The sequence below is a fragment of the Pantherophis guttatus genome, chromosome 13, assembly GCF_059756535.1.
Source record: "Pantherophis guttatus breed Tessera chromosome 13, ASM5975653v1, whole genome shotgun sequence".
Taxonomy (NCBI): domain Eukaryota; kingdom Metazoa; phylum Chordata; class Lepidosauria; order Squamata; family Colubridae; genus Pantherophis; species Pantherophis guttatus.
This window is the reverse complement of record NC_142075.1, coordinates 19148465-19173277: the sequence shown is the minus strand read 5'-3', so window position 1 is coordinate 19173277 and position 24813 is coordinate 19148465. Positions and strand designations below refer to the sequence as shown.

The 24813-nt window shown below is 44.9% G+C and overlaps 1 protein-coding gene across 6 annotated transcripts in view; it reads right to left on the bottom strand.

Moving 5' to 3' along the window:
* DMXL2 (Dmx like 2) overlaps positions 1-24813 on the bottom strand; it is a 73637-nt gene that overhangs the window by 36639 nt on the left and 12185 nt on the right. For all 6 annotated transcript variants that reach the window (XM_034432683.3, XM_034432686.3, XM_034432685.3 and 3 more), the window contains exons 4-18: positions 23524-23602; positions 21984-22149; positions 20891-20957; positions 17497-17675; positions 16147-16336; positions 14911-15085; positions 12228-12455; positions 10324-10595; positions 8962-9661; positions 7895-8016; positions 6897-6986; positions 5477-5594; positions 4424-4543; positions 2458-2685; positions 54-1730 (exon numbers count right to left, since the gene is read on the bottom strand). In XM_034432683.3, coding sequence (XP_034288574.2) covers positions 54-1730; positions 2458-2685; positions 4424-4543; positions 5477-5594; positions 6897-6986; positions 7895-8016; positions 8962-9661; positions 10324-10595; positions 12228-12455; positions 14911-15085; positions 16147-16336; positions 17497-17675; positions 20891-20957; positions 21984-22149; positions 23524-23602 — 4411 coding nt within the window. The remainder of the gene's footprint in view (positions 1-53; positions 1731-2457; positions 2686-4423; positions 4544-5476; positions 5595-6896; positions 6987-7894; positions 8017-8961; positions 9662-10323; positions 10596-12227; positions 12456-14910; positions 15086-16146; positions 16337-17496; positions 17676-20890; positions 20958-21983; positions 22150-23523; positions 23603-24813) is intronic.

Here is a 24813-nt window from a genome sequence, read left to right as displayed (position 1 = left end):
CCAGAGCTGCAGGTTGCTGACTCTTGATCTAAAAGATTAGATTACTTATTTACCTGAGTAGTGCTTGTCTCGGTTTTCATCCAGCTCAGTACTCGTGGTGGCCACAGTGTCTGCTAGGGCTACCAAGAACATTTGCTCCAGCCGAGTCAGTCCAGGCAAACTTGAGTGCATTAAATGGCTTGACAGGACACTGGCATGCTCTTGGCCAAAGTATGTTGGACCGTATTGGGAAAGGTTAATCACTTTGGATTTATGTTCTCTTCTCTCTGGCTCAAAATCGATGAAGTCATCAGTGGTGACCTGCTGGACCTGGAAAAGATCGGAGTACTGATCCTCAGCCTTCCTCTTCCTACGATCTTGAAGGTTTTTGGTTTGTTTAGGCGCTTCCTCCGTTTTGTAGGTGGAATCTTGGTCGGCTGCCAGCAAAGCGTACAACGGTAGCGGCGGGATGGAATCGATCTCTGTGTAATCCCGCGTGCCTTCCTTCCCGGTGGTGACTGCATCCTTTGCCGTGCTGCCACTCACGCTGATCGTGCGGGAGAGATGGCGCTTGGAGCCCCCGTCGGCCGCTTCTGAGTCTTTCACGATAGCGACTTCGCCTGCGATGCATTTTACGAGGTGGGACAGAATAGCTTTCGCTCTGCGGACTTTCCCCAAGTCCATCAGCTCCAGAAGCTGGGTGGGATGATACTGGGGCAGAGTTGGCGAAAGCACAAAAGCTGCTTCGAAGAGACCGCCATCTTGAATGACGGTGGGGGTTCCAAAGGTATCATCCACCACGCCCGCTCCGTCAATGATGCTGGCTTTTTTGGCTAGCAAGCGAGCCTTCAATGGGTCCGTAACAGGGGAGTCATCAAGAGGAAAACCGTTGCTTTCTGCATTCCCAGATTTTAGGACATGTTTCCACTGGGCGTAGACATGCATTTCACAGTCCATTCCCACCACCAGGATACCATCTCGCACCCAAGAAAGGGAAACAGGCAAGGACGGGGTGCCATCGACTGAAGACACCAAATCAATGGATCTCAGAAGTATCCATCTGGACTTGATGCCTTGTTTGATGCTCCCGCCGAGCGGTAAAGTAATGACCGCCACACCATCTTTGCTGCTGGTTTGTTCCGTCACAATTCCCGAGACGCGTCCATACATGAATATATTTGCACCGACCCCAACTGTAAGTATATGCGAACCGTCTTCCTTGGAAACCCAGTCTAAGTGGACCAGGTGCTTGATGTTCGGGATAAGGTACCGGTCCTTATTCAAAAAGATTTCGGATTTACTGTAGACAAATAAGTTGCTGTCTACGCTAACCCTGGAATCTAGGACACTCCCGACTTTAACAAGGTCATCTAGATGGATAGTCTGTTCCACAACCCATTCCGATCCTCCGGTAGACTCACACTCAAAGATACACACGTGCATAGAAAACTCTTTGGAAACGACTCCGCTCGGCTGAATGGGTTGCTTGTAGGCTACGGCCAAGCGGCCAGTGTACGAGCAACTAACTGCAACTGGTCTCCCCACAATACAAACAGTGCTGGTGGCATCTTCTTGCTCATCATTCATCAAAGGCCATTTTTTCCAGGAATAGGTTTCTTTGGATCCACCTTGGCCGTTTTCCGAAATCTCTAGGGAACACCTCCAGAATCGAACTTTATTGTCTGAACAGGACGTCACCAACAAATAAGGGGCCAGGCAGACAGGATAGATGGAGGAGGAGCTCAGGTGTCCTGAATTAAATCAGATCATTATTAGGATTAGGAATAAGAGTTTCATGAATGCAAACTTCAAAGCAAATCCATTATCATGGCGTAAACAATCGGATTGACCTAGGTGGATAGAGTCAAACGAGCTACTTTATTGTTTTGTAGGCGCCTATTCTACAGGAATCTCCCCAGAGTGGTAGCTATATAAGTTTATATAGTTATTTTATATAGGTAAAGGTTCCCCTCGCACATATGTGTTAGTCATTCCTGACTCTAGGGGGCAGTGCTCATCTCGGTTTCAAAGCCAAAGAGCCAGTGCCGTCCGAAGACGTCTCCGTGGTCATGTGGCCGGCACAACTAAACGCCAAAGGCGCACGGAACGCTGCTACCTTCCCGCCAAAGATGGTCCCTATTTTTCTACTTGCATTTTTTACAGGCTTTTGAACTGCTAGCTTGGCAGAAGCTGGGACAAGTCACGGGAGCTCACCCCGTTACGCGGCACTAGGGATTCGAACCGCTGAACTGCTGACCTTTCGATCGACAAGCTCAGCGTCTTAGCCACTGAGCCACCACATCCCTAGTCATTTTATATATAAGTGGCTAAATACGTTTATTTAAAACATTTATATACCCCCCTCATCTTATAATAAACTGGGGATGGCTCCCAATCTATTTGCATAATTTGCTGGTAATCTCAAACTCCCATCCACGAAGGGTATCACTAACTAGTTTGTCCGTCCTCCTATTTTACCTGCAGAAGGAGTAGCTCGCACAACCTCCACCCCAGGGGGCAGATCCAAGGGGTAACTGTAAACCAGGCTGGAACTCAGTATAAGTTTACTAGCCGTCTGAAGGTTAGCCACCGATGAAGAACGCAGCATGGGCATTGTGCCAGCTGAAGTGTCTGGAGAAGAATCCGCCATCGGCTGCCCAGGAACAGTTAACTGCTGTCCCAATGAATGAACATCAGCAGATGAGCCTTTCAAGAAGCATAATCGACAAACCGCTTTAGTGGAACGAAGGCAGACTGTTTTTGTTTTATTTTTTAAAAAATTAAACATTCAAGGCATATATGAACAGGTCGAAACAAAATAACTGCCAACTTGCAAAGCTTTCCAGCCAAGCTTTCAAGTTTCTATAAGCAGGTGGGGGGAGAACTGATGGAGCTGCTTGGCTGTCCCCACCTGAAACTACATTCCACACATGCCTTCCTCCAAATTGTATCTTAGGTTACCGGAGTCAGCGGCGGGGGGGGGGCGTTACAGCCCGCCAATGTGGTCCATTGGAGAATGTGATATATGACATACCCAGGGAGGAGGGGGGAGGAGGGGTCATGGGGACCCGTAAATTACGTAGGGGTCAGAGCTGACTCCATTTGAGTAATTGCTGGAATGTTGCTCCTAATAAATGACTGGATTTCTTTTGAAATTTGGCTCGAGGCTCATGAATTAATTAGGGCATCTTTCGGAAACTTCACAATAATTTTATGTTATTGATTTTTAACTGTCTACAAACATACCGTTTCATGTAGTTTAATAAAAATGCAGTTAAAAATGCTAAACAAGTCATCATTGAAAATACACACACACACACACACACACACACACACACACACACACACACACACACACACACACACCAGGAACAGGAAGTGCCTCACAGGAGCAGATAGAGGGGTAAATTCTAGAGTGCCAGGAAATGCATCACAAAACAATGGAGGTGAATGCTAGAAAGGAATAAAGCTGCATACAAGGCAGACATAACACCTGTAACACATACTTTAGGGATAAGCTGCTGGTACTTTTCATCTCTATGTTTAGGACTAAGCCTCCTCACACTGTAGATGTCCAGGCAAATCCTGAGGGAGGGATCAAGCACACCTGTCTCGAGTCCCTTTGTGCCCAGGAGACATCTCAGTCCAACCCATCCTGAATTCTATTAGCTCTTAAAAGGTAAAGGTAAAGGTTCTCCTTGTACATATGTGCTAGTCGTTCCCAACTCTAGGGGGTGCTGCTCATCTCCATTTCAAAGCCGATGAGCCAGTGCTGTCCGAAGACGTCTCCGTGGTCATGTGGCCGGCATGACTCAACGCTGAAGGAGCACGGAAAGCTGTTCCCTTCCCACCAAAGGTGGCCCCTATTTTTCTACTTGCATTTTTTACCTGCTTTCGAACTGCTAGGTTGGCAGAAGCTGGGACAAGTAACGGGAGCTCACCCCATTACGCGGCACTAGGGATTCGAACCGCTGAACTGCCGACCTTTTGATCAACAAGCTCAGCGTCTTAGCCACTGAGCCACTGCGTCCCTCTTCCATTAGCTCTTATCTACCACCAACTCGCTTTGACTGTTAATAGTTCAGATTCTTGTAGAGAGTGTCTTAGCATGCAATAAATCTATATTCATTTCAACCACCTGGGCTCCTGATTTCCTGTGTGTGACATGCACCATGTTCAATGGGACTTATTCCCGATATATGTGCTTAAGGTCACAATCAAGATAATCCAATTCCATAAGTGCCTAGGTACAATTTGACTTCAGTTAATGACCATTGCACTGTAGCCTACGAGATCTTCAGCAGTCTGATCTGACTTAATAGGAGGGTAGGGGACCTTTTTTCCCAGATCGGGAATCAGTATAAAAGTGGTTAAACAAATGAATGCACCTACAGTTACAGAGATCATGAATTCCACTGTATTAATCTGCAACAGCTTCACTCACCTAAACATGCTTGGACAGACTTAAGGTGCAAATGCCACATGTGAAGAATTGAGCAGCCATTGGTGTCCTTCTCAATTACAATTAGATAGAACTTTTCAGAGAAAGGTGGGGGCCGATAGCCTGTCGAGAAATAAAACGTACTGCATAGTTGATATTGCAATAAAAAATTGTGCCATCTCACAATTATAGATAACATCCTTCCGTCCGTCTCTCTCTCTCTCCCTCTCTCCATCCTATCTATCTATCTACCTATCTATCTATCTATCTATCTATCCTGATTATTTTGCTAGACTTGTCTCAAATTGGCTTGGTTGAAACCTGGCATAACCAGGAACTTCTGGATGATGGCTTGGCCAGATCGTGACTCTCCCCTTAAAAGTAGTTAGCCAAATCCTGCTTGCACTGCCTTTGTTATGTGCATGAAAGAGAACACATTTCCCATCCTGTACATACCTCTACTCTCTAGAGTAGAGATTAAGCTGAGGCTGCAACCCTACCCAACCAACCATGTCATGTATTTCATGACTGAATGAGACTTTGATCCATAACCAAGTCCCAAATCCTCATTCTCCTTTCCTCCATCACAAAGGTTCAGTGGTTGGTAATTTTTAATTATAGTTGTTTTAATCTGTCGTTCCAAAATCTCACATAATGCTTCCATCAGAATGGTAGTCTTCACACCTCATATCAAGCCATCGCCTGGAAACCAGATTATAGTTAAGCATTATGTATTTATTTTTTTTTAACGACCCTGTAATCTTCTTCTCAATCCTTGCATCGGGGTGGAATTTGTGACTGAATGGAACTGAGCATTTACTGGCAGGATGCCCTTCCTGATGCCTACATGGAGCTCACAGCAGATATTTTCTCTTTGTGCCCAGAGAGAGAAATATCTGCCGCTACCTAGAATCGAACACACAGTCTCCTGACCGTGAGGTGAGAGTTCCACCTCTAGGTCACCAGTCTGCTCAGTTTAGCATTATGCATAAAACCCCATTATTCTGGAAAGCCAGATTTACAGATACAATTAGCTTACAAAAAGCATCACAAGACCTTTAGAAGGTTGGAAAAATATCTCCGTTTCCTTCCGCTCCACCTCTTCCTTCTGCGGCTTGTACCCCAAAATGAAGTCCTCTTGAAAGACATGAAGTAATTGTGTGTTGGACCCACACTAGAAGAAGCGTCAAGAAAAATAAGCAAATTACAACTTTCCAAGTACTTATTTGCAGTGTTATTCAAGGTATTAGGCATTTTGTTATGTGAGATTTACACAAATAAGTTAGTCATTTTAACATGTTTATGGAGGTTCTCAGTCATCCAGGTCATGGTTGTCCCAAAGGTGCTTTCTCAAAAGTCAAAACTGAAGAAGCTTCTTAGATGAGAAGAAAAACATCTTCAAGGAAAAATAAGTTCAGTTGCCTTTTGAAAAAGCACCTTTAGTTCTATCATTCAACACTTTCATGCTCAGGAAATTTAGTTTCCTAACGTATAAAGGAGGAATAAATTGTAGAATATCTTTATACAGAAGATATTTTACTACTTGTTTCTTCTTGAAGCACCCCTTACAATTAATATGGGAAGATACATATGGGACGAATAAAAGGGATAAATTTATTTACACTTTGAGTGGTTGAGCCATCCAAGTTGCTGCCGCTGAATTTAAGGATGGTCACTAATTTAGATGGTTTTAAAAGGGAAGGTAAATGAACAGATTCATGGAGAACGTGGTGGCGCAGTGGTTAGAATGCAGTATTGCAGGCTAACTCTACCCACTGCCAGCAGTTCGATCCTGACCGTCTCAAGGTTGATTCAGCCTTCCATCCTTCCGAGGTCAGTAAAATGAGGACCCACGATTGTTGGGGATCATATGCTGACATTGTAAACCACCCAGAAAAACACTATGGAGGGATATATAAGTCTAAGAGCTATTGCTATTTAATTGCTTCTAATACTATGGTTTTCCCAGTTGCAATGGATGGCTGTGAAATTTGGACCATAAGGAAGGCTGAGCGCCAAAGAATGGAGGCCTTTGAACTCTGGGGCTGGAGAAGACTCCTGCGAGTCCCTTGGACTGCAAGGCGATCCAACCGGTCAATCCTAGAGGAGATCAACCCTGACTGCTCTTTAGAAGGCCAGATTCCTGAAGAGGAAACTCAAATACTTTGGCCAACTAATGAGAAGGAAGGACTCCTTGGAGAAAAGCCTAATGCTGGGAACGACTGAGGACAAAAGAAGAAGGGGACGGCAGAGAATGAGGCTGCTGGATGGAGTTACTGAAGCAGTCGGCGTGAGCTTCAATGGACTCCAGAGGATGGTAGAGGACAGGAGGGCCTGGAGGAACACAGTCCATGGAGTTGTGATGGGTTGGACACGACCGCAACTAACAACAACATTACAGGTTGTCAGGAATCTTTGGAATCTTAAGAAGTAAACTTTAAACACCAGTCTACATTATAATAAGTAAGTGATTTACCTGGTTGGTTATGACATCCAGCTCAATAATGCATCCTGGCCGAGCTGTTGACTGTTGGCTTACAATGTTAAACACTTCACCAATCAGTTTCTAAAACAGGAAAACATGAGCAAATCCAGCACCGTCAAATACTTGAAACAATATTGGTAAACAACAGCTTCAAGTCTCAATCTACATTTGGAGTAAAATAAAGCAGAGCAGAGCAGAGTAGAATACAGGTACTCCTCGACTTAAAACCATTCGTTGAACGACCATCTGAAGTTACAACAGCATTGAGAAAGGTGACTTAAAACCAGTCCTCACACTTACGATGTCGCAGCAGCCTCAGAGCCACGCGGTCAAAATTAGGGGCTTGGCAACCAGCATTTGTTTATGAGGGTTGAAGGACCCCAAGATCACATGATCCTTATTTGTGACTTCTCAGCTAGCTTCGGACAAGCAAAGTCAATGGGGGGAAAGGCGGATTTGCTTAACAATCATGTGATCAACTTAATAGCTGCAGTGATTCATTTAACAACCGTGGTTAAAAAAAAATGATTGTAAAATTGGGCCCGACAAGAGGTGGTATTCAGTAGGTTCTGACCAGTTCTGGAGAACCGGTAGTGGAAACTTTGAGTCGTTCAGAGAACCTCTGACTGGCCCTGCCCTCTTCTATTCTCTCTCTCTATTTTAATCCCAGCTAATCAGGAGGAAATAGGGATTTTGCACTAACTTTCCCCTGGATTTGGGAGGGAATGAAGATTTTACAGTATCCTTCCCCTGCCACGCCCACAAAGCCACACCACGCCCACCAAGCCACGCCCATTGAACCGGTAGTAAAAAAATTTGAATCCCGCCACTGACCCAACTCACTTAACTGCTGCCTTGCTTAGTAACGGAAAATCTGGTTTCAATTGCGCTTGTAAGTTGAGGGCTAGTTGTACTATACGGTAGAACAGAATAGAGAATAGAGAGTCAAAGTCAAGTCGTATCAAATCAAATCATCCCATGAAACTTACGGAGGCTCCAGGGTCGCTGAGTTCATCTAAAAGCTTCCGAGCATCGACCACAGCTTGATACAGCCTCAAGTTCTTCCCGTCGGATGCCACGAAGCAGGCACTGGCCGAATTGCAATATGTTCCTAATTTGAGAACAAGATAGCGTCGAGTAAGAAGCCGTACAGTTCAATGATTATTGCTAGACAAGCTATTTGTTATTTTGTTTATGTCCTACCATGTGGAAAATGAAAAATTCCAAAGATCTACTGCATTTTTCGGAGTATAAGATGCACTTTTTCTAAGAGGGTGAAAATTTGGGTGTGTCTTATACACCGAATGTAGCCCCACCCACCCACCGGCCCCCACCCTTTGGCCTCTGCCTCCCAGCAATTTGCCACCTTGTAGCGAACAGCCCGTTTCAGCTTCAGCACAAGCAGCTGATTATCGGTTGGATCGGCCTCCCTATCATCAGCTGTTTCAGGCTGCAGGGATTGCCATTGCCTATTGCTGCCTCCGTGCACCCCATTTTTGACCTTTGCTGTTTGCTGCAAGGAGGCAAATTGCTGGGAGGCAGAAGTAGATTTTTTTTTCTTGTGCTAATCAAGCCATACTGAAACTGAAACTGAAACAGGCTGTTTCTGCAAGGAGGCTAATTGCTGGGAGGCAGAGGCAGATTTTTTTTCTTCTTTTCCTCCCCAAAAAAGGTAGGTGCGTCTTATAGTCCAGAGCGTCTTATACTCCGAAAAATATGGTAATTGCAAAAGGATAGTAGTCTTTTCCTTCCTTGCAATAAAGTAAGCATTTGTTTTTAGAGAAAATAAAAATAAGGGCATGCCAGCTCCAAAATTTGAAAACTTCAGGGATTAGCTCTCATGGAATGGGAGAATGAAAGGGGAGAAGAGATGCTGGGGAAAAAGAACAGATAAGAGAGTGAGGAGTCCCCACGGCTTAAGGTCAGAGGAAGAAACTTAGGAAGGACCTGCCCGAATAGATGAACTCAACTCCTGATCTTGGTTACTTGTACATGACAAAGGAGGAATGAACTGTCTTACTTCCTATGCTGGGAGAGATGAGATAATGATACTGACCCAGACAATAACTAGGGATAAGAGTCGGGAGCCAGGCCACGTTCGAGAAAGCAGAAGTATGGAGAGAATTAATGCGCGCCAGTTCCGATACTCCTCCTGTGTAGGACAAAGGCCCAATGGGATCCACTCGCCAAAGGATCAGCTCGCTGTAGATCGCATCCGGGTTGTAGAACGTACGGGTCGCTGCATTTTGCAGATGTTGCTTGGCTGGGGTCCTCAGAGTGGGACGCGAGGGATCCGCCGATTTATTTAATCCTTCCAAATCCCACGGGGCATCAACCTCGGGAGTCAGAAGAGCATTGTGGTGGGACGAGGTCAGCAGCAGCGGTAGCACCGAGTGGCACGCCAGGTCGTTGAGGTGGAACCGATGGCCGCAGTACCGAAACTTGTGAGTTACGGTGTGGACCGTGGTAAAGGCGGATTTGTCCGCAAAAGAAACGGCCCACTGATTTAAAGAGCCGTCGATGTGTTTGGAGATCATCATGACGGTGGGAGTGGACAAGTTTCCACTGGACTGATCCTGGAACCGGCTGGGTCTACATCCAGGCAGGCTGTCTGAAATGCTAGTTCTTTTCCACGCTGGGACACCGCTGCTGCTTTCCTGTAAGAAGGTAGGGCAGGCGTACATCATGATGTGTTTACTGAGGGAGCTGGCGTCGCCCGATGGGAAGGCCACGGGAATCTGAGAGGAAAAGGAAACCTAGAAAAAAAGAGGAAAGAAATGTATCCGTTTTATTTATCGAATGGCGCATTCGCATCACATTTCGATAAAAACGCAGAGAGATAAAAATACAAACTATAAAATCTAAAATATTATAAACGTATGTCTAGATTACATATATAATTTTTTTTTGCTTCGCTTGCACAACCAGGAAATCTCTATGATAGGCCCAGGGGTGGGCTTCAGAAATTTTAGCAAGGGGTTCTCTGCCCGGTTGCTGGGTGGCCATGGCGGGCATGGCCTAGTCGGCCTCCTTCATCACAGCGATTGGGGTGTGTGTGTGTTTGCCCTCCCCGGGCTCCGGAGGCTTTCCTTGAACCTCCAGGAGGGCAAAAACTGCCTCCCCAGACTCCGGAGGCCCACTGGAGGCTGGAAATGGGCCCATTTCCGACCTTCCCGAATTACTGGTAGGCCCGTTTTTTGTCCTCCCATGAAACTTGAAACAATCCCATGAATTGTTAAATGCTAGGACAAAATTAGATGCGGCTGTTAAATGCATCGTTGCATTTAACCTGCACTTAGGGGGAAAAAATTAGCAAATAGCATCTATGGGCAAGAGGACATCAAGAGGAGACTGTGGGTTTTAATACTCCCTTCCTCTTCTCTGAATACAGGAACGAAGTCTTGGAAGAGGCATCTACCTGAACTTGTCGAAAGATCCCTGGATTGTACTCATCCAAATGTTTCACGTGCCACACCAAAAAGGTCCCGTCCACAGGATGAATGGTGAAGAGCATATCTGGATTTTGGTTCCATTCTTTAAGCAGAAGTTCAATCTTCCGGTCAAGCAAGATAGTAGGAAGTGGAACGGGTGAGGCAGCTGGAGAAAGAATTTTGGGACTTCCCTCCTTTTCTCCATCGTCGTGATCTGAGGAACCGGTCCCTGTTTCAGATTCTCTGTCGAGAGACAACTCTAAAAGAAAAGATCAAAAGTGTTCTGATCTCGGCTTCCTTAAAAAGCATGAAGCAGAGTTTTAATCCCGGCAAAACCCCTTTTATTTACACGACTGTGAATTTACTTTCATTCACAGTCAGCAAGGCCTGGCAAACAGTCTTTCAGAGGAATATTTATCAACACAAACCTTATCTTGCTTGGAAAGCTGCCAGATAACTAGTTTCCAAACGCAGTGCCAGGCAAAACTTGGCACAGAGTCTCTTAGAGTCACAAATAGAATTTTCCACTCTTGAACCAACCAAATGAACAAATTGTTTCCTGCAAAGCCCATTCCCCATTCGCTCCTCTTTTGTTTCCCATGGGAGGGGCCAATCACCTCCAAGGTGTGGCTTTACTCCCAAATCGACCCTGCTTTTTTAGTTGTTCTTGTCTTTTGGCAGCTCTGCGCACAGTGGGAACAGGGTCCAGCTGTTCCTCTGCCTCAGTGTTGTCTAGCACCCTCTCTGCCTCCCGACGCAGAGCCCTCGTCCGAGCTTTTCCAGCCCCCAGGACTGGCCCATGTTCCTCCCCAACCTCCTCCCTGTCCGACTCTGCTGCTAGCTCCGCTGGCCGGCGGCAGACCACAACAAAAAGATCAGGGGCCATTGTGTTGCATGAAACGTTGTGGACAACAAAAAAGAAAGAAGATGAGATAAAAAATACCAGACTACCCTCATTCAGCATTTCCTATTCTAAACACTGAGAACTAATTGCTACGAAAAAGGTTTGATATAAGTTTATAACAGGGAATACACAGAAACAAGGACAGAGACAAGTCTCCCTTACTATTTCATTGACTTGCTACAACATGAGTTGGTTGATCATAAAAGTGCATCAAGGTCAGGAAATCCTTCAAAGTATTATCGAACATTTCTCAGTACATGTAGTCTTCAACTTATGACCACAATTGAGCCTGAAAATTTCGGTTGCTAAGTGAGTTTTGTCCCCTTTTATGACCCTTCTTGCCACAATGGTTAAGTGAATCACCTCAGTTGTTTAAGTTAGTAACCTCGTCATTAAGTCATTGTCAGGTGGTTACAAAAGCTGATCGCATGACCCAGGGACACTGCAAACGTCATAAAGATGAGTCTGCTGTCCAGCGTCTGAATTTTGATCACATGACCACAGAGATGCTGCAATGGTCATGAGCGTGAACAACAATCATGAAGCACTTTTGTCAGCACTGTTATAACTTTGAATGGTTACTAAATGAACCGTGTCAAGGACTACATGTACAACTAAATCAGGAGTGAAATGCTCCTGGTTCGGACCGGTTCGCCTGAACCGGTAACGATGGCAGCGGATGGTTCGGAGAACCGGCAGGGATGGCGGCACGAGGCTGCGTTCACCCGCCCGGATGTTGTTACTTCCTGGTTTTAACCAGGAAGTAACCTGTTTTTTACCCTCTGTGTATGCGCAGAGGGTCCAAGCATAGTACGTGCACTTCTGAACTGGTTGGGAAGGTAAGTAGATTTCACCCACCCCTGAACTAAATGAACCACGTCAAGGACTACAACTCAAGAGCAATATTGTTGGTCAAGTGTAACCCTCTTCACCCTCAGCTACAACTACTGAGGTGGCTGAGGAGGAGAAGAAATATCTGCAACTAACCATGGTCAAGTTTCATGAGTAAGCCTCTCTCTTTCTTTCTGTCTCCTCTTTCAAAGACATCTTCTTCCGCTCCTTTCATCTGCTGATCTGCCAGTTCTCGTAAGTGCTGCATAAATATTTCCGTGGAAGATGTAAAATGGAATTCCTTATTATTTAGCCAATGAACCACAAAGCCTTCGCTGCCTTCATCAAAATTAAACGGGGTCTTCACCAATGCCGGCGGAATATCTGAAGAAGGAACAGTTTGGGGGAGGGGGGTGGAAACCCAGCTTAATTTAGACATTTACGAAGTTATTCAATGTTTTTAGGGGCTTGGGAAACCGTTTTGCTTAAAAGGATGTTACAACATCTTGGAACAGTGATCAACCATTTCCCCAGTGCCAAACCTACTTTTCAAGAGGAAATTAACGTAAGCTATCAAATTCAACATCTGCAACTATTGTCCTCGGCCACTAGACAGCATGACCGTCTTTTATTGAAACTGCATGTAAAATTATATAAGACATCCAGATAGGGGAAACCTATATATACATTTATTTTGCAAAATAAACACGACAAAGGGAAAAAAAAAATGAATAAAACGACAGAAGCAGCAAAAAGACAAAGTGTATGTGTTTGAGTAATATTCTCCACCTCATTTCCTGTTCCTCTTGTTCTTTTTTCTTCTGCTGTTTCACTTTTTTCTTTTGCAATTTTTTTTTAAAAAAAAGATATCCTGCTATAACAGTGATGGCGAACCTTTTAGACACCGAGTGCCCCAACTGCACATGTGCGCATGCCCAAACTGAAAGGTGTGTGTGGACACGTGCATATCCAGACATGTATGCATGCGCAGAAGAGATCCGAATGCCAGCTGGCCAGCAAGAGGCAATGTGGCAAGAAGTAAGTTCTTTTTTCTCCATGAGCTTCTGTTTTGTTGTTTGCAGGGAAACAGAAGCTCATGAAAGAAATGCCACGGAGATCTGACCTGGGGGCGACGGTGCGCATGCCAGCAGAGAGGGCTCTACATGCCACCTCTGGCATGCATGGCATAGGTTCGCCATCACGGTGCTATAGTTCGCTCTGCACTCCAAGTCTAAAAAGGAAAAGCTACTGCAAAACCACAGTTTACAAATACCAACTAAAGTCTATCAGTTGAGATGCTCTGGAAATTATACAAGACAGGAGAAAGAATTTATATTTATTACAAACTATACAATTTTTATCTTTTAATATTGTAAGCTGCACAGGGTTACCGTGTGGCAAAATGGGTGGTTTATAAATGTTATAAGTAAAAGAAACAAATAAATAAATTTGTAAAAGTGAAGAGCCATGGTGGTGCAGTGCTTAGAGTGCAATACTGCAGGCAAATTTTGCCCGCTGCCAGCAGTTTGATTCTGACCGGCTCAAGGTTGACTCAGTCTATCATCCTTCCGAGGTTGGTAAAACGAGGACCCAGATTGTTGGGGGGCAATATGCTGACTCTGTAAACCGCTTAGAATAAGAATAATTTTATTTCTATACCGCCCTTCTCCCGAAGGACTCAGGGCGGTGTACAACCTATTAAAAGCACAAGATAAACATCAATTAAAATAGTTTAAAATTATTAAATAATTCGGCTCAATTTAAAACCCCAGAAATTTAAAACACCCAATTTAAAATTATTATGTTGATAGCCCGGCCTGGCGGAACAACAGGGTCTTGAGTGCACAGCGAAATGCCCGGAGGTCGGAGATCTTACGCACTTCCGGGGGCAGTTCATTCCACAGGGCTGGGGCTCCCACAGAGAAGGCTCTCCCCCTGGGTGACATAACTTGGCCGATGGCACCCTGAGGAGACCCTCTCTGTGGGAGCGAACTGGCCGGTGGGAGGCTATTGGTGGCAGAAATCGGTCTCGAAGGTACCCGGGTCCTATGCCATGGAGCGCTTTAAAGGTGGTGACCAACTTAGAGAGGGGCTGTAAAGCACTATGAAGCGGTATATAAATCTAAGTGCTAGTGCTAAATTTAAAAGTCCATTACAAAGTTGAAGCACAACCAAGCCTGATCTTATAACTGTAGAGAAAGCTAAGTTCTTCTTTTGAAGAGCTGAAGAAGCTTCTTGGATAAGAAGCGAAATGTCTTCTAAGAAAAACCAGAAAAGTCAGTTGCCTCTTGAAAAAGCACCTTTGGGACGAAGTCCTGCTTACTGTACATAGAATATAGACCTGTGATGTCAAACCTATGGCACGCGTGACACAGGTGGCACGTGGAGCCATATCGGTGGGCATGCGAGCGTTGCCCTAGCTCAGCTCCAGCACGCATGCATGTGCCAGCCAGCTGATTTTCAGGCCTTCCGGGCCCACCGGAAGTCAGGAAATGGGCTGTTTCTGGCCCCCAGAGGGCCTCCGGGGAGGTGGGGAAGGCTGTTTTTGCCCTCCCCAGGCTCCAAGAAAGCCTCTGGAGCCTGGGGAGGGTGAAAAACAGGTCTACCAGGCCCACTGGTAACCTTTTTGTCATTGCGTGCCAAAAGCGGGGGGAGCACGCATGCACGGGAGCGGGGAGGCATTAAATGGTGTGGGCACGCAGGTGCGCGACTGCTCCACGCTCCCCCCACTTTTGGCACACAATAGCAAAAAGGTTAGCCATCACTGATGTAGACTCTACATTATAGGGAAAAGATTGACAAACTTCTACTAGGCAAGAAATACAAATATAGAATTCACCAGTGTTGGGGTTAATGCTTGCAGCTATGTGGAAATGGCAGAGTGCATTAGCATGGTGAGAGATATGGCGCTGCACTTCATGGACTCCCAACTGGTTGGGTAGGTCTTCTGCGTGAGTGATAAGCACCGAAGATCTTCGCTGACCCTTTCTCAAGTTTTTCAGATGATGGATTGTCTGAAGCAGAGGAAAAGAAGGAAGATCAGGAAAGAAGATAAAAAAAAAAATTTTTTTTTTTTAAAAAACCAGAACAAAACTTCATCAGGAAGGTCATTTTAATCCAGAGTGAATATACAACTCCGAAACATAAGCCAGTTTTTTTTTTCTAAAATTGGGCCAAACGAGCAATTGACAGAGAAGATGCCACTAATGACTAGTGAGCAGTAGCTATTTGGCCTGGTGTCTTATCGTGTCCACCTTTTAATCACATATTGGGGAAGGAAGGAAGAAAGGAAGGATATTATAGCGGAAGGAAGGAAGGAAGAAAAGAAGGAAGGAGGTTACAGAGGAAGGAAGGAAGGAAGTATGTAAGGAAGGAAGGAAGGAAGGAAATTACATCAGAAGGAAGTTACGGTGGAAGGAAGGAAGAAAGGAAGGAAGTTACAATGGAAGGAAGAAAGGAAGGAGGTTACAGAGGAAGGAAGGAAGGATATTACAGCAGAAGGAAGGAAAGAGGTTAGAGAGGAAGGAAGGAAGGAAGTTGCAGCAGAGGGAAGTTATGGTGGAAGGAAGGAAGAAAGGAAGGAAGTTACGATGGAAGGAAGGAAGGAGGTTACAGAGGAAGGAAGGATATTACAGCAGAAGGAAGGAAGGAAGAAAGGAAGGAAGTTACGATGGAAGGAAGGAAGGAGGTTACAGAGGAAGGAAGGATATTACAGCAGAAGGAAGGAAGGAAAGAGGTTACAGAGGAAGGAAGGAAGGAAGTTGCAGCAGAAGGAAGTTATGGTGGAAGGAAGGAAGGAAGAAAGGAAGGAAGGAAGGAGGTTACAGAGGAAGGAAGGAAAGAAGTTACAGCAGAAGGAAGGAAGGAAAGAGGTTACAGAGGAAGGAAGGAAGGAAGGAAGGAAGGAAGGAAAGAAAGAAGGAAGAAAGGAAGGAAGGAAGGAAGGAAGACAGACAGACACACACTTTCATAGATTCTGACATTGCTGATTTTGAATCTCTGCTACTGAGAGATGATATTAATTCCAGACACATAAAAGGGAGATTCTGACATCCAAGTCTTTCACTCGTCATACTTCCAAAGCATGCTGAATGTTGTCTTTATGCCTTCCTGAATGCGAGAATTTGGTGCTGGAACTGATGCTCGACGTGCTGGTTTCGCAGATCTGCTCTCCCAAAAGCGTATCCTCGGGCAACAACGTCTCCACCCACAGCCGGCAAACCCCATCCTGACATGAAGTCAGGAGCACGTTGCAAACAGATCCCCTGAGGAGAAGAAGCACAAAGACAGACCCTGTCAGATCACAATCCATGTCGGACCACCATCCAACAGTCAGAACTATGAATCTCAGTCGTTAAATCTCTTCTTTTGTGGAGATTGTAATTTTGGACGGTTGCTAAGTGACGGGTCATAAGACAAAAACTACCCGTAGAAGTCTTTAGCTACTGATAACAATGCACACACGGAAACTACGCTAAGTTTGGGGTCTCTGATGCTCTTTGAGCTTGGTTGTTTTCCTGCAGACCCTTCATTACCCAAATAAGTAACATCATCAATGCTAGAAGGAAGTGGGGTTTGCAGAGAGGAGGAGGAGGTGGACTGCAGGGTCTCTGGTGCTCTCTGAGCATGGTTTTTTTTTCCTGCAGACACTTCATTACCCAATTAGATAACATCATCAGTGCTAGAGGGAAGTAGGATTGTTCTCTGTTTATAGACAAGTGGCTAGTCCTGTCAGAGTTGGTGGGAGTATTCTTGGTGAGTAGGACACAAAATCAAACAAATGCAATCAACTCATCCCTACTTTATAGGATTAAAATGGTTCTTTCTTTGGTGGGTGAGGAAGATTTATTATTTATTTATTTATTTGTTTGTTTGTTTGTTTATTATTTTATTTAATTTGTATACCGCCCTTCTCCAACAGGATTCAGGGCGGTGAACAGCCACAGTAAAACACAACATATAAAATTTAAAAGCAGTTTAAAAGACATTAAATAATTTCGGCCCTCAATTTAAAACAACCCAGTTAAAACCAATTTCAAATTAAAATCGAAAGGATCGGATCAAGCCAGCCCTGCTAGATGGAATAGATGAGTTTTCAGGGACCGACGAAAAGTCCGGAGGTCTGGTATCGTGCGTATCTCTGGGGGTAGGTCGTTCCAGAGGGTAGGTGCCACCACAGAGAAGGCTCTCCCCCTGGGGGTCGCCAGCCGACATTGTCTGGCCGACGGCACCCTGAGGAGTCCCTCTCTGTGGGAGCGTATTGGCCGGTGGGAGGCTATTGGCGGCAGAAGGCGGTCTCGTAGATACCCCGGCCTTAAGCCATGGAGCGCTTTAAAGGTGGTCACCAACACCTTGAAGCGCACCCGGAAGACCACCGGAAGCCAGTGCAGCTCGCACTATCCTTTCCTTCCAGAATAGTCCTAACCTGGGCATAAACTTGCTTGTGTGTCGCCATGAAAATCCCGTCACTGCCCGGGGATGTGAAAGGTAGACAAACGCAAACTGGGTCGAGGCAGAGGTTTTTCTGCTTTCATCTCCTTCTTGGGGACGGAGAGACGATTTCCAGCCCATCATGGGATACCAGACTTTTAAGAGGCAGTCATCCTGAATAAAACAAAAGAGAGGAAAGGTCATTGCTCAATAATAGTAACTGTGAGAGGGATCTTGGAGTTCCTAGTGGACAACCATTTAGATATGGTTGCCCCCGGACCTCCGGACCTTCCGTAAGGCCCTGAAGACTTATTTATTCCAGCAAGCCGGCCTAACCTAAATGGTTTTTAATGGGATTTTTAAATTTTATACACTTGGGGTTTTAAATTGGGATGGTTTTTAATGGGATTTTTAAATTTTATACACTTGGGGTTTTAAATTGGGAGGCCGATTGATTTAATCTCTTTTAATTATCTTAACTTTTGTATTGTATGTATTTTAATTTTGGCTGTTCACCGCCCTGAGTCCCTTTTGGGAGAAGGGCGGTATACAAATTACATTAAAATAAATAAAATAAATAAATAAATACGAGCCAGCCGTGTGCAGCAGCTATCAAAAAAGCCAACACAGTTCTGGGCTGCATAAACAGAGAAATAGAATGAAGATCACGTGAAGTGTTAATACCACTTTATAATGCCTTGGTAAGGCCACACTTGGAATGCTGCATCCAGTTTTGGTCGCCACGATGTAAAAAAGTTGTCATTAGGGCAGAGAACCAGTTGTTAAAAAACACCGGGAACCACAAAATCCTTTTGACGTCTCTTTCTCTCCCCTCCCCTCTCTCTCCCCCTCTCTCTGTATCTCTCTGTCTCTGCCATGATCGCTTCTCCATCCCCTGCCGTCGCCCTTGCCTTCTCAGGCCAGGCGAGGAGTTACTTGGAGGGGAGGGTGAGGGGTGGGGCCAGCCAGTGGTGGGATCACCACACAGGGAGACACAGCAGAGAGCCGCATGTGGCTCTGGAGCTGCAGGTTGCTGACACCTGCTCTAGCTAATAAAGCAGACTTCCCAAAACACAACGAATGCGAAAAGGGAAGTGCTTGCCTTCAAAGAGAACCTGACTAATCAAATGTGACTGGCAGACAGGGAGCGATCAACCACTGGGCTCGACATATTCAGGAAACAGGATGCTATCTCTGGTTGCAGATAACAGATATGAAGAAACCACATCTAGACAGATACAAATTAAGGGAGCCACAAATCATCTGCCACTAGTGGTATCTCGGTGTTTGGTTCTCAACCGAACTATCTGGGAGGACAAATCTAAGTAGGGAGGAAATTCAGGAATTTGGCTGATCATATATGATGGCATTAAAGGTAAAGGTTTCTCTCGTACATATGTGCTATTGTTCCCGACTCTAGGGGGCGGTGCTCATCTCTGTTTCAAAGCCGAAAAGCCAGCACTGTCCGAAGACGTCTCCGTGGTCATGTGGCCAGCATGACTAAATGCCAAAGGCGCATGGAACGCTGTTACCTTCCCACCAAAGGTGGTCCCTATTTTTCTACTTGTATTTTTTTTTACGTGTTTTCGAACTACTAGGTTGGCAGAAGCTGGGACAAGGAATGGGAGCTCACCCCGTTACGTGGCACTAGGGATTCGAACTGCTGAACTGCCGACTTTTCGATTGACAAGCTCAGCGTCTCAGCCACCGCGTCCCACACATGATGGCATTAGATCCATGCAATTAGATTTGCATTAGAATGCTTCAGGAAGTTCCCCGTTCTCTTACAAAAAAGCGACTTCCTCTTCAAGCCAGTAGATCAACGTTTTTGGCCTCATTAGTGGTCTTTCCATTTCACCATCAAGGCTCATTTTCTTTTACATTTTTTTTTTTTACATTGAAAAAAATTCTAATTTACATTCTTTTACATTTAAACTGGCATTATCTATCCAAGCTAATTGCCACAATCTCCGGGGTAAGTCAGAGGAAGTGACACACAGTCGTAGCAATTAGAGTGGAAATGTTCTCTGGCTAAAATAGAACTCGGCTCCCAAGAACATCCGCGTGAGTTATTTAATCGCGACACTGAGTTACCCATGAACGTTTTTGCACAGGTGGAAAGAAAAAAAGGAAGCGTTAATATCCTCACTTTATATCAATGGCTGCTAGGAAGAATCTTTATAAAAGGCAATAGTAAGAGGATGCCGAAGCCAAAATATCACCGTGCCTGCTAATTCAGAAGTAAGCTACCATTGCTTTGCTCCAAGCTCCAACTCCTGTATGCCTTAACAAACAAAGCAGGGGTGAAATCCAAATAATCTGGAAATCCACAGCTGATCTTCCTTCACATATTTGTCTTATAGTTCAATCAGGGGTGTCAAACTCAATTTCATTGAGGGCCGCATCAAGGTTCTATTTGACTTCAGGGGGCCGGGTTGGGCGTGGCCAGCTCGATGTCACTCGTGTCAGGGGCGCCTGTGGTGGCCCAAGCTCTCCACCAGTGAAAACGGGCTCCTGAGCTGTTTTCGCCTGCGACGGCCTCCTGCAACCCTCTGCCAGCAAAAACAGAATTCGTGAGGGCTTCCCGCGGCCCTCCCAAGCTCTGTTTTTGGCTGCAACAGCCTCCTGCAACCCTCTGCCAGCAAAAATGGAGCCTGCAAGGGCTGCCCACGGCCGTCCTGAGCTCTGTTTTCAGTGGCAGAGGCACTGCGGGCTGGTCCTTCGCTGTTTCCAGGATGACCTTGCGGGCCATATCTAAGCACTCTTAGAGGTCTTGGGTTTGACACCTCTGCTCTACACAGTCAAGCTATCTGGCTTCTGGAGTGTGTGTCTCAGGACACTGCATGGACTTCCCAGCTGTTGAGATGTGAACAGTAACTATTGGTTTGCCGGATAACTGTACATTACAGATCCTAGCTTTGTAAAGAACAGCTGAACATGCTTCAGATGGAACTGGGGTTTCGTTATGCTTAGGGACACACTGGTATTGCCGTTATGTTAGCAGCAAATGTATCTAGAATAGTATGACTAAACTTTAGTCATCGTTTATCGTCTACTAACTTTATTTTATTGAGAAGTGGAATGTAGAAGCTTCCGTTGACCCAAACCATGATGGAGAGAGGAAATTTGTATCCATGGGTCCAACTGTTGATGACCACTGAAGAACTACTGCCCCCATAATCCTTTGCTATGTGCTCTTCCAGTTGCAAATTCTTTATAGGGGACCTGTATTGCATTAGTTTCACATGCCCATTAAATATCATGGCTCAATATACAGACATACTTACCCACTCACCATAAAATAGTTCTATTTTACTAACCACAATTAATATATTTCAGAGTCTGACTGATACAAAACAGTATTTAATTTTTAAAAAAAAGCTTTTTACCTTCCCAGCTGTTGCAAAATATTCGCCATCCGGTGACCACTCCATCAAGTAGACGGAAACTGCTGTCCTAAAGAACCAAAAAGGCAATTTTCAACTTTAAAGGCTATCGCGGTTTTAAATAGCTATTGCTATAAATAGCACAAAGCTTTACAATGTCAAGGTAGGTTATCCATGTCAGGCTGTTGTCATGGACACTCAAAATCTTGTTATCCACACAGAATTAATTGCTGCCCGACATGATGCATTTTTAAAAACTAATTATATCGTCAAAGCTGAATATAGCCTAAATCTTTTTGGGTGGCTCGGTAGAATAGTCAATCTTGTTACTTTAGCAATTTTGACACCTCGTCAGTCAAACAGTACTGAGAGGTCTGTATGAAGCTACATCTAACTGTGCTTTATTTAACAAACTGAGATTAAATATACAATTGGGGTCATGTTGAACTTTTCAGAATAATCTCCATGGTTTGGCAGACTGAAACAGGAACACTATTGATTTCTTTCTTTATCAAATACTTTCTCTTCCCTCTTAAAAAGCAAACAGGCTGATATAAAATCCCAAGTAGCCAGATGTAGCTTGTCCTTTCTCCTCCTCTGTTTTTTAAGAAACAGAGTTTCTTAAAACTTATGGCTCCCAACTCTTTGCTGGGATGGTTGGAGTTCTCCGCAAACTATAGTTTTAACAGGACTGGAAATAGCAATAGTACTTAGACTCATATACATCTCATTTTACTGACCTTGGAAGGACAGAAAGCTGACTTAACCTTGAGCCAATCAGCATCAAACTGCTGGCAGTCGGCAGAGTTAACCTGCAGTACTGCATTCTAACCACTGCACCACTATGGCTCATGGATAGAGGCGTTCCTGCAGCTTGTTTTAACTCTTTGGCTTTCTGAAAAAGCCGAGGTTTTTAAATAGCCTTGTTCTGGAAGAAAAGTCTTTGCAAATTTGAAATGCACTGGGAAATGGTTAACCTTCCTATCAATGATTTTTTTCTGGAAGCCCATCTGGATGACTAGATTGCTAGTAAGCTAAAGACACAAATGTTTCCTGAAGCTAATAGCTGTTTTTTTCTTTTTCCGTTTTCGCTTACCTGCACTGCCAGATGCATTTCCAATCATTTAGAACAGGATGGATTTTCTCATCTTTGACCCCGAGGTCAGGATTATCTTCTCCTTCCTCGTCTTCTTCTTCCAACACATCCTTAGCAGGAGGAGCCCACAATTGCAAATTATCCGTTGCGGTGAGCAAGCGATTCCCTGGGAGCAAAGGATGTTTTAAAAGATACAGAACAGATGATTTAGTATGTCTCAGCTTCTACAATAGCCTGCTTATCTGATATAGCTTGGGATAATAGCTTGGGAGCAAAAAAAAAAAAAAAATCTGAGAAAAAATAAATACGTTTCAGTAGAGAAAATAATTCTACAAACACAAGGAGCAACTTGGTTATCGTTGTTTGCAATATTACTTAATACATTCCTGTTAGTAGTTCCGAAAGTGCTTCCAAGTGGAAAGCTGGTGACATCACCGTTGCCGTGGGGATGCCCATTGGGGGCTCCTTTCACATCCCCATTTAGCTGCCCACTGAAGTGGTACCTATTGATCTACTCAGTCACCTGCTTTCAAACAGTTGGGTTGGCAGGAGCTGGAGCGAGTGACAGGAGCTCACCCCGTCCCGCAGCATCAACCATGTCTCAAACGTGAGCTTGCCAATTGTCAGGCTGGCGTACTAACCACAAGAGCCTCCCTGCTCATTGTTCGCAAAGAAAATGAGTAACACAGTAGTTTGTCTATGAAACTTTGTGCTTCCTCCAAACCAGCCCCCGTGTGAATATTTGAGGTGTGGTTTTTGCATTGCCGGAAGTGGAAGAAGTTGTCTCCCCAAAGAGGAAATGACTCGTGGTGTTTCAAATATGGTCTCACTCAAAATACCCTGTGCCTATAAGCTTTTACGCTTGCAATTCCTGGCTCACGTTAAGAGTTCTCTATGTGCCACATAAAGGGATGTGATGGCTCGGTGGCTAAGACGCTGAGTTTGTCGATCGAAAGTTCGGCAGTTCAGTGGTTCGAATCCCTAGGGCCGCGTAACGGGATGAGCTCCCGTTACTTGTCCCAGCTTCTGCCAACCTAGCAGTTCGAAAGTATGTAAAAAATGCAAGTAGAAAAATAGGGACCACTTTTAGTGGGATGGTAACAGCGTTCCGTGCGCCTTTGATGTTTAGTCATGCTGGTCACATGACCACGGAGATGTCTTCGGACAGCGCTGGCTCTTCGGTTTTGAAACGGAGATGAGCACCGCCCCTTAGAGTCAGGAACAACTAGCACATATGTGCGAGGGGAACCTTTACCTTTACATGGCATGTAATACCCTAAAATTAATTAGGGGCTCCAGAAAAGCTACCAAATATTATTAGTGTACAGCCTTTTGTAGATCAGAGTCCACATTGTCAAAAGTACAAGATGAATGGCTAGTTTATTAATGGATTAGTCTCATGATCGTATCAAGCCCACTAACATGTACATAGTGGAGACCTGAACGAGCTTTTAACTCCTATTGTCTACTACACACCCCCAGATTAGCTTCTTGCACTTCTACACACCTTGAGACGTGAATCACATTCACACCTTGTTACCTTGGGGGTCCCATGCCAAGTTGAAGGTCATGGAAGTGAGGAAAAATTGTCCAGTTTTCTGCCATTGACACTTGAGTTGCTGTGGGAGACAAGGGCCAAAATTAAATAATTGGGGACAACAGATAATGTCAGACGTCATTCTTTTTTCTTTTTTTTTCTTTTTTTTTGGACTAAATTTGATGGACAAAATGAAGCAATCACACTGTTGGCCAAGAGAACACTTTACTGCTAATAACGAATGCCAACCCCATTTGCAAATTAAGCACCTTCGGAAATGGAACGCAATCACAGCTCCGAGATTAAAAAAAAAAAAAAAAAACAAGCCGAAAAAATATGTCTACACTCCTGCTGTTCTCCATGAATAGCTAATTCTTAGTACATCAAGAAAAAGGCGGAGAAAATTAGCTCGATGCCCCATTGCTTAATTAGGAGGAGTGAAATTAAAGATTTGCATAGAAAAGTCATACGCGCAGAGAGAGACACATTCCTGGGCACAAAAAAAGATGATTGCAAAAATATCACCTTCAAGGACAAGCAAAGCTCATTGTAGAGAAGTTACTTAAAGGTAAGAATGCCCACCTATAATTGGTTCTGGTTGTAAATTTTATTATACCCTGGTTTTGTAGGGTCCTGGGATTTGAGTGAAAAAAACCCTACCCATTTATCTATCTATTCAATGCCCAGCATCTTTTGATAGAGTTGCAATGACCTATTGAATAAAATCCCATAGACTATGTCAGTGATGGCAAACCTTTTTGGCACCGAGTGCCGAAAGGTCGCACAGAAACATTGCGTGTGTGTGTGCTCTCGTCGGGGCCGCGCTCCAAAAAAGCTGAACTTCTGGGTTCTAGTGTGCGTGCGTGCCCAACAATAAGCTGACCAGCGAGCATGCACAGGCCGGGTTTTGGCACTGCCAAGCGCATGAAGGGACTGCGCTCCGGAAAAGCCGAATTTCCGGGTTTTGGTGTGCATGCACCCCCGACAATCAGCTGGCCGGCGCGTATGCGCACACCAGTTTTCAGCACTGCCGCACACACGAAGGACAGCTGATCGTCACACATGCATGTGCTCCAGAAATCCCGAAGAAAAACAGGCAGGGCCGCACGTGTTGGGCGACATGGCTTCGCCGTAGGTTCGCCATCACGGGACTATGTATTACCCAAAGTAATGTAGACTGATCAACGGTACGACTTAGTCAATGACGATTCTCTACGGTCCTAACAACATGGAGAAATATGTAGCCCTCATCCTAGATCAGATGGATCAGTTTCACAAGCATTGTTAGATCTG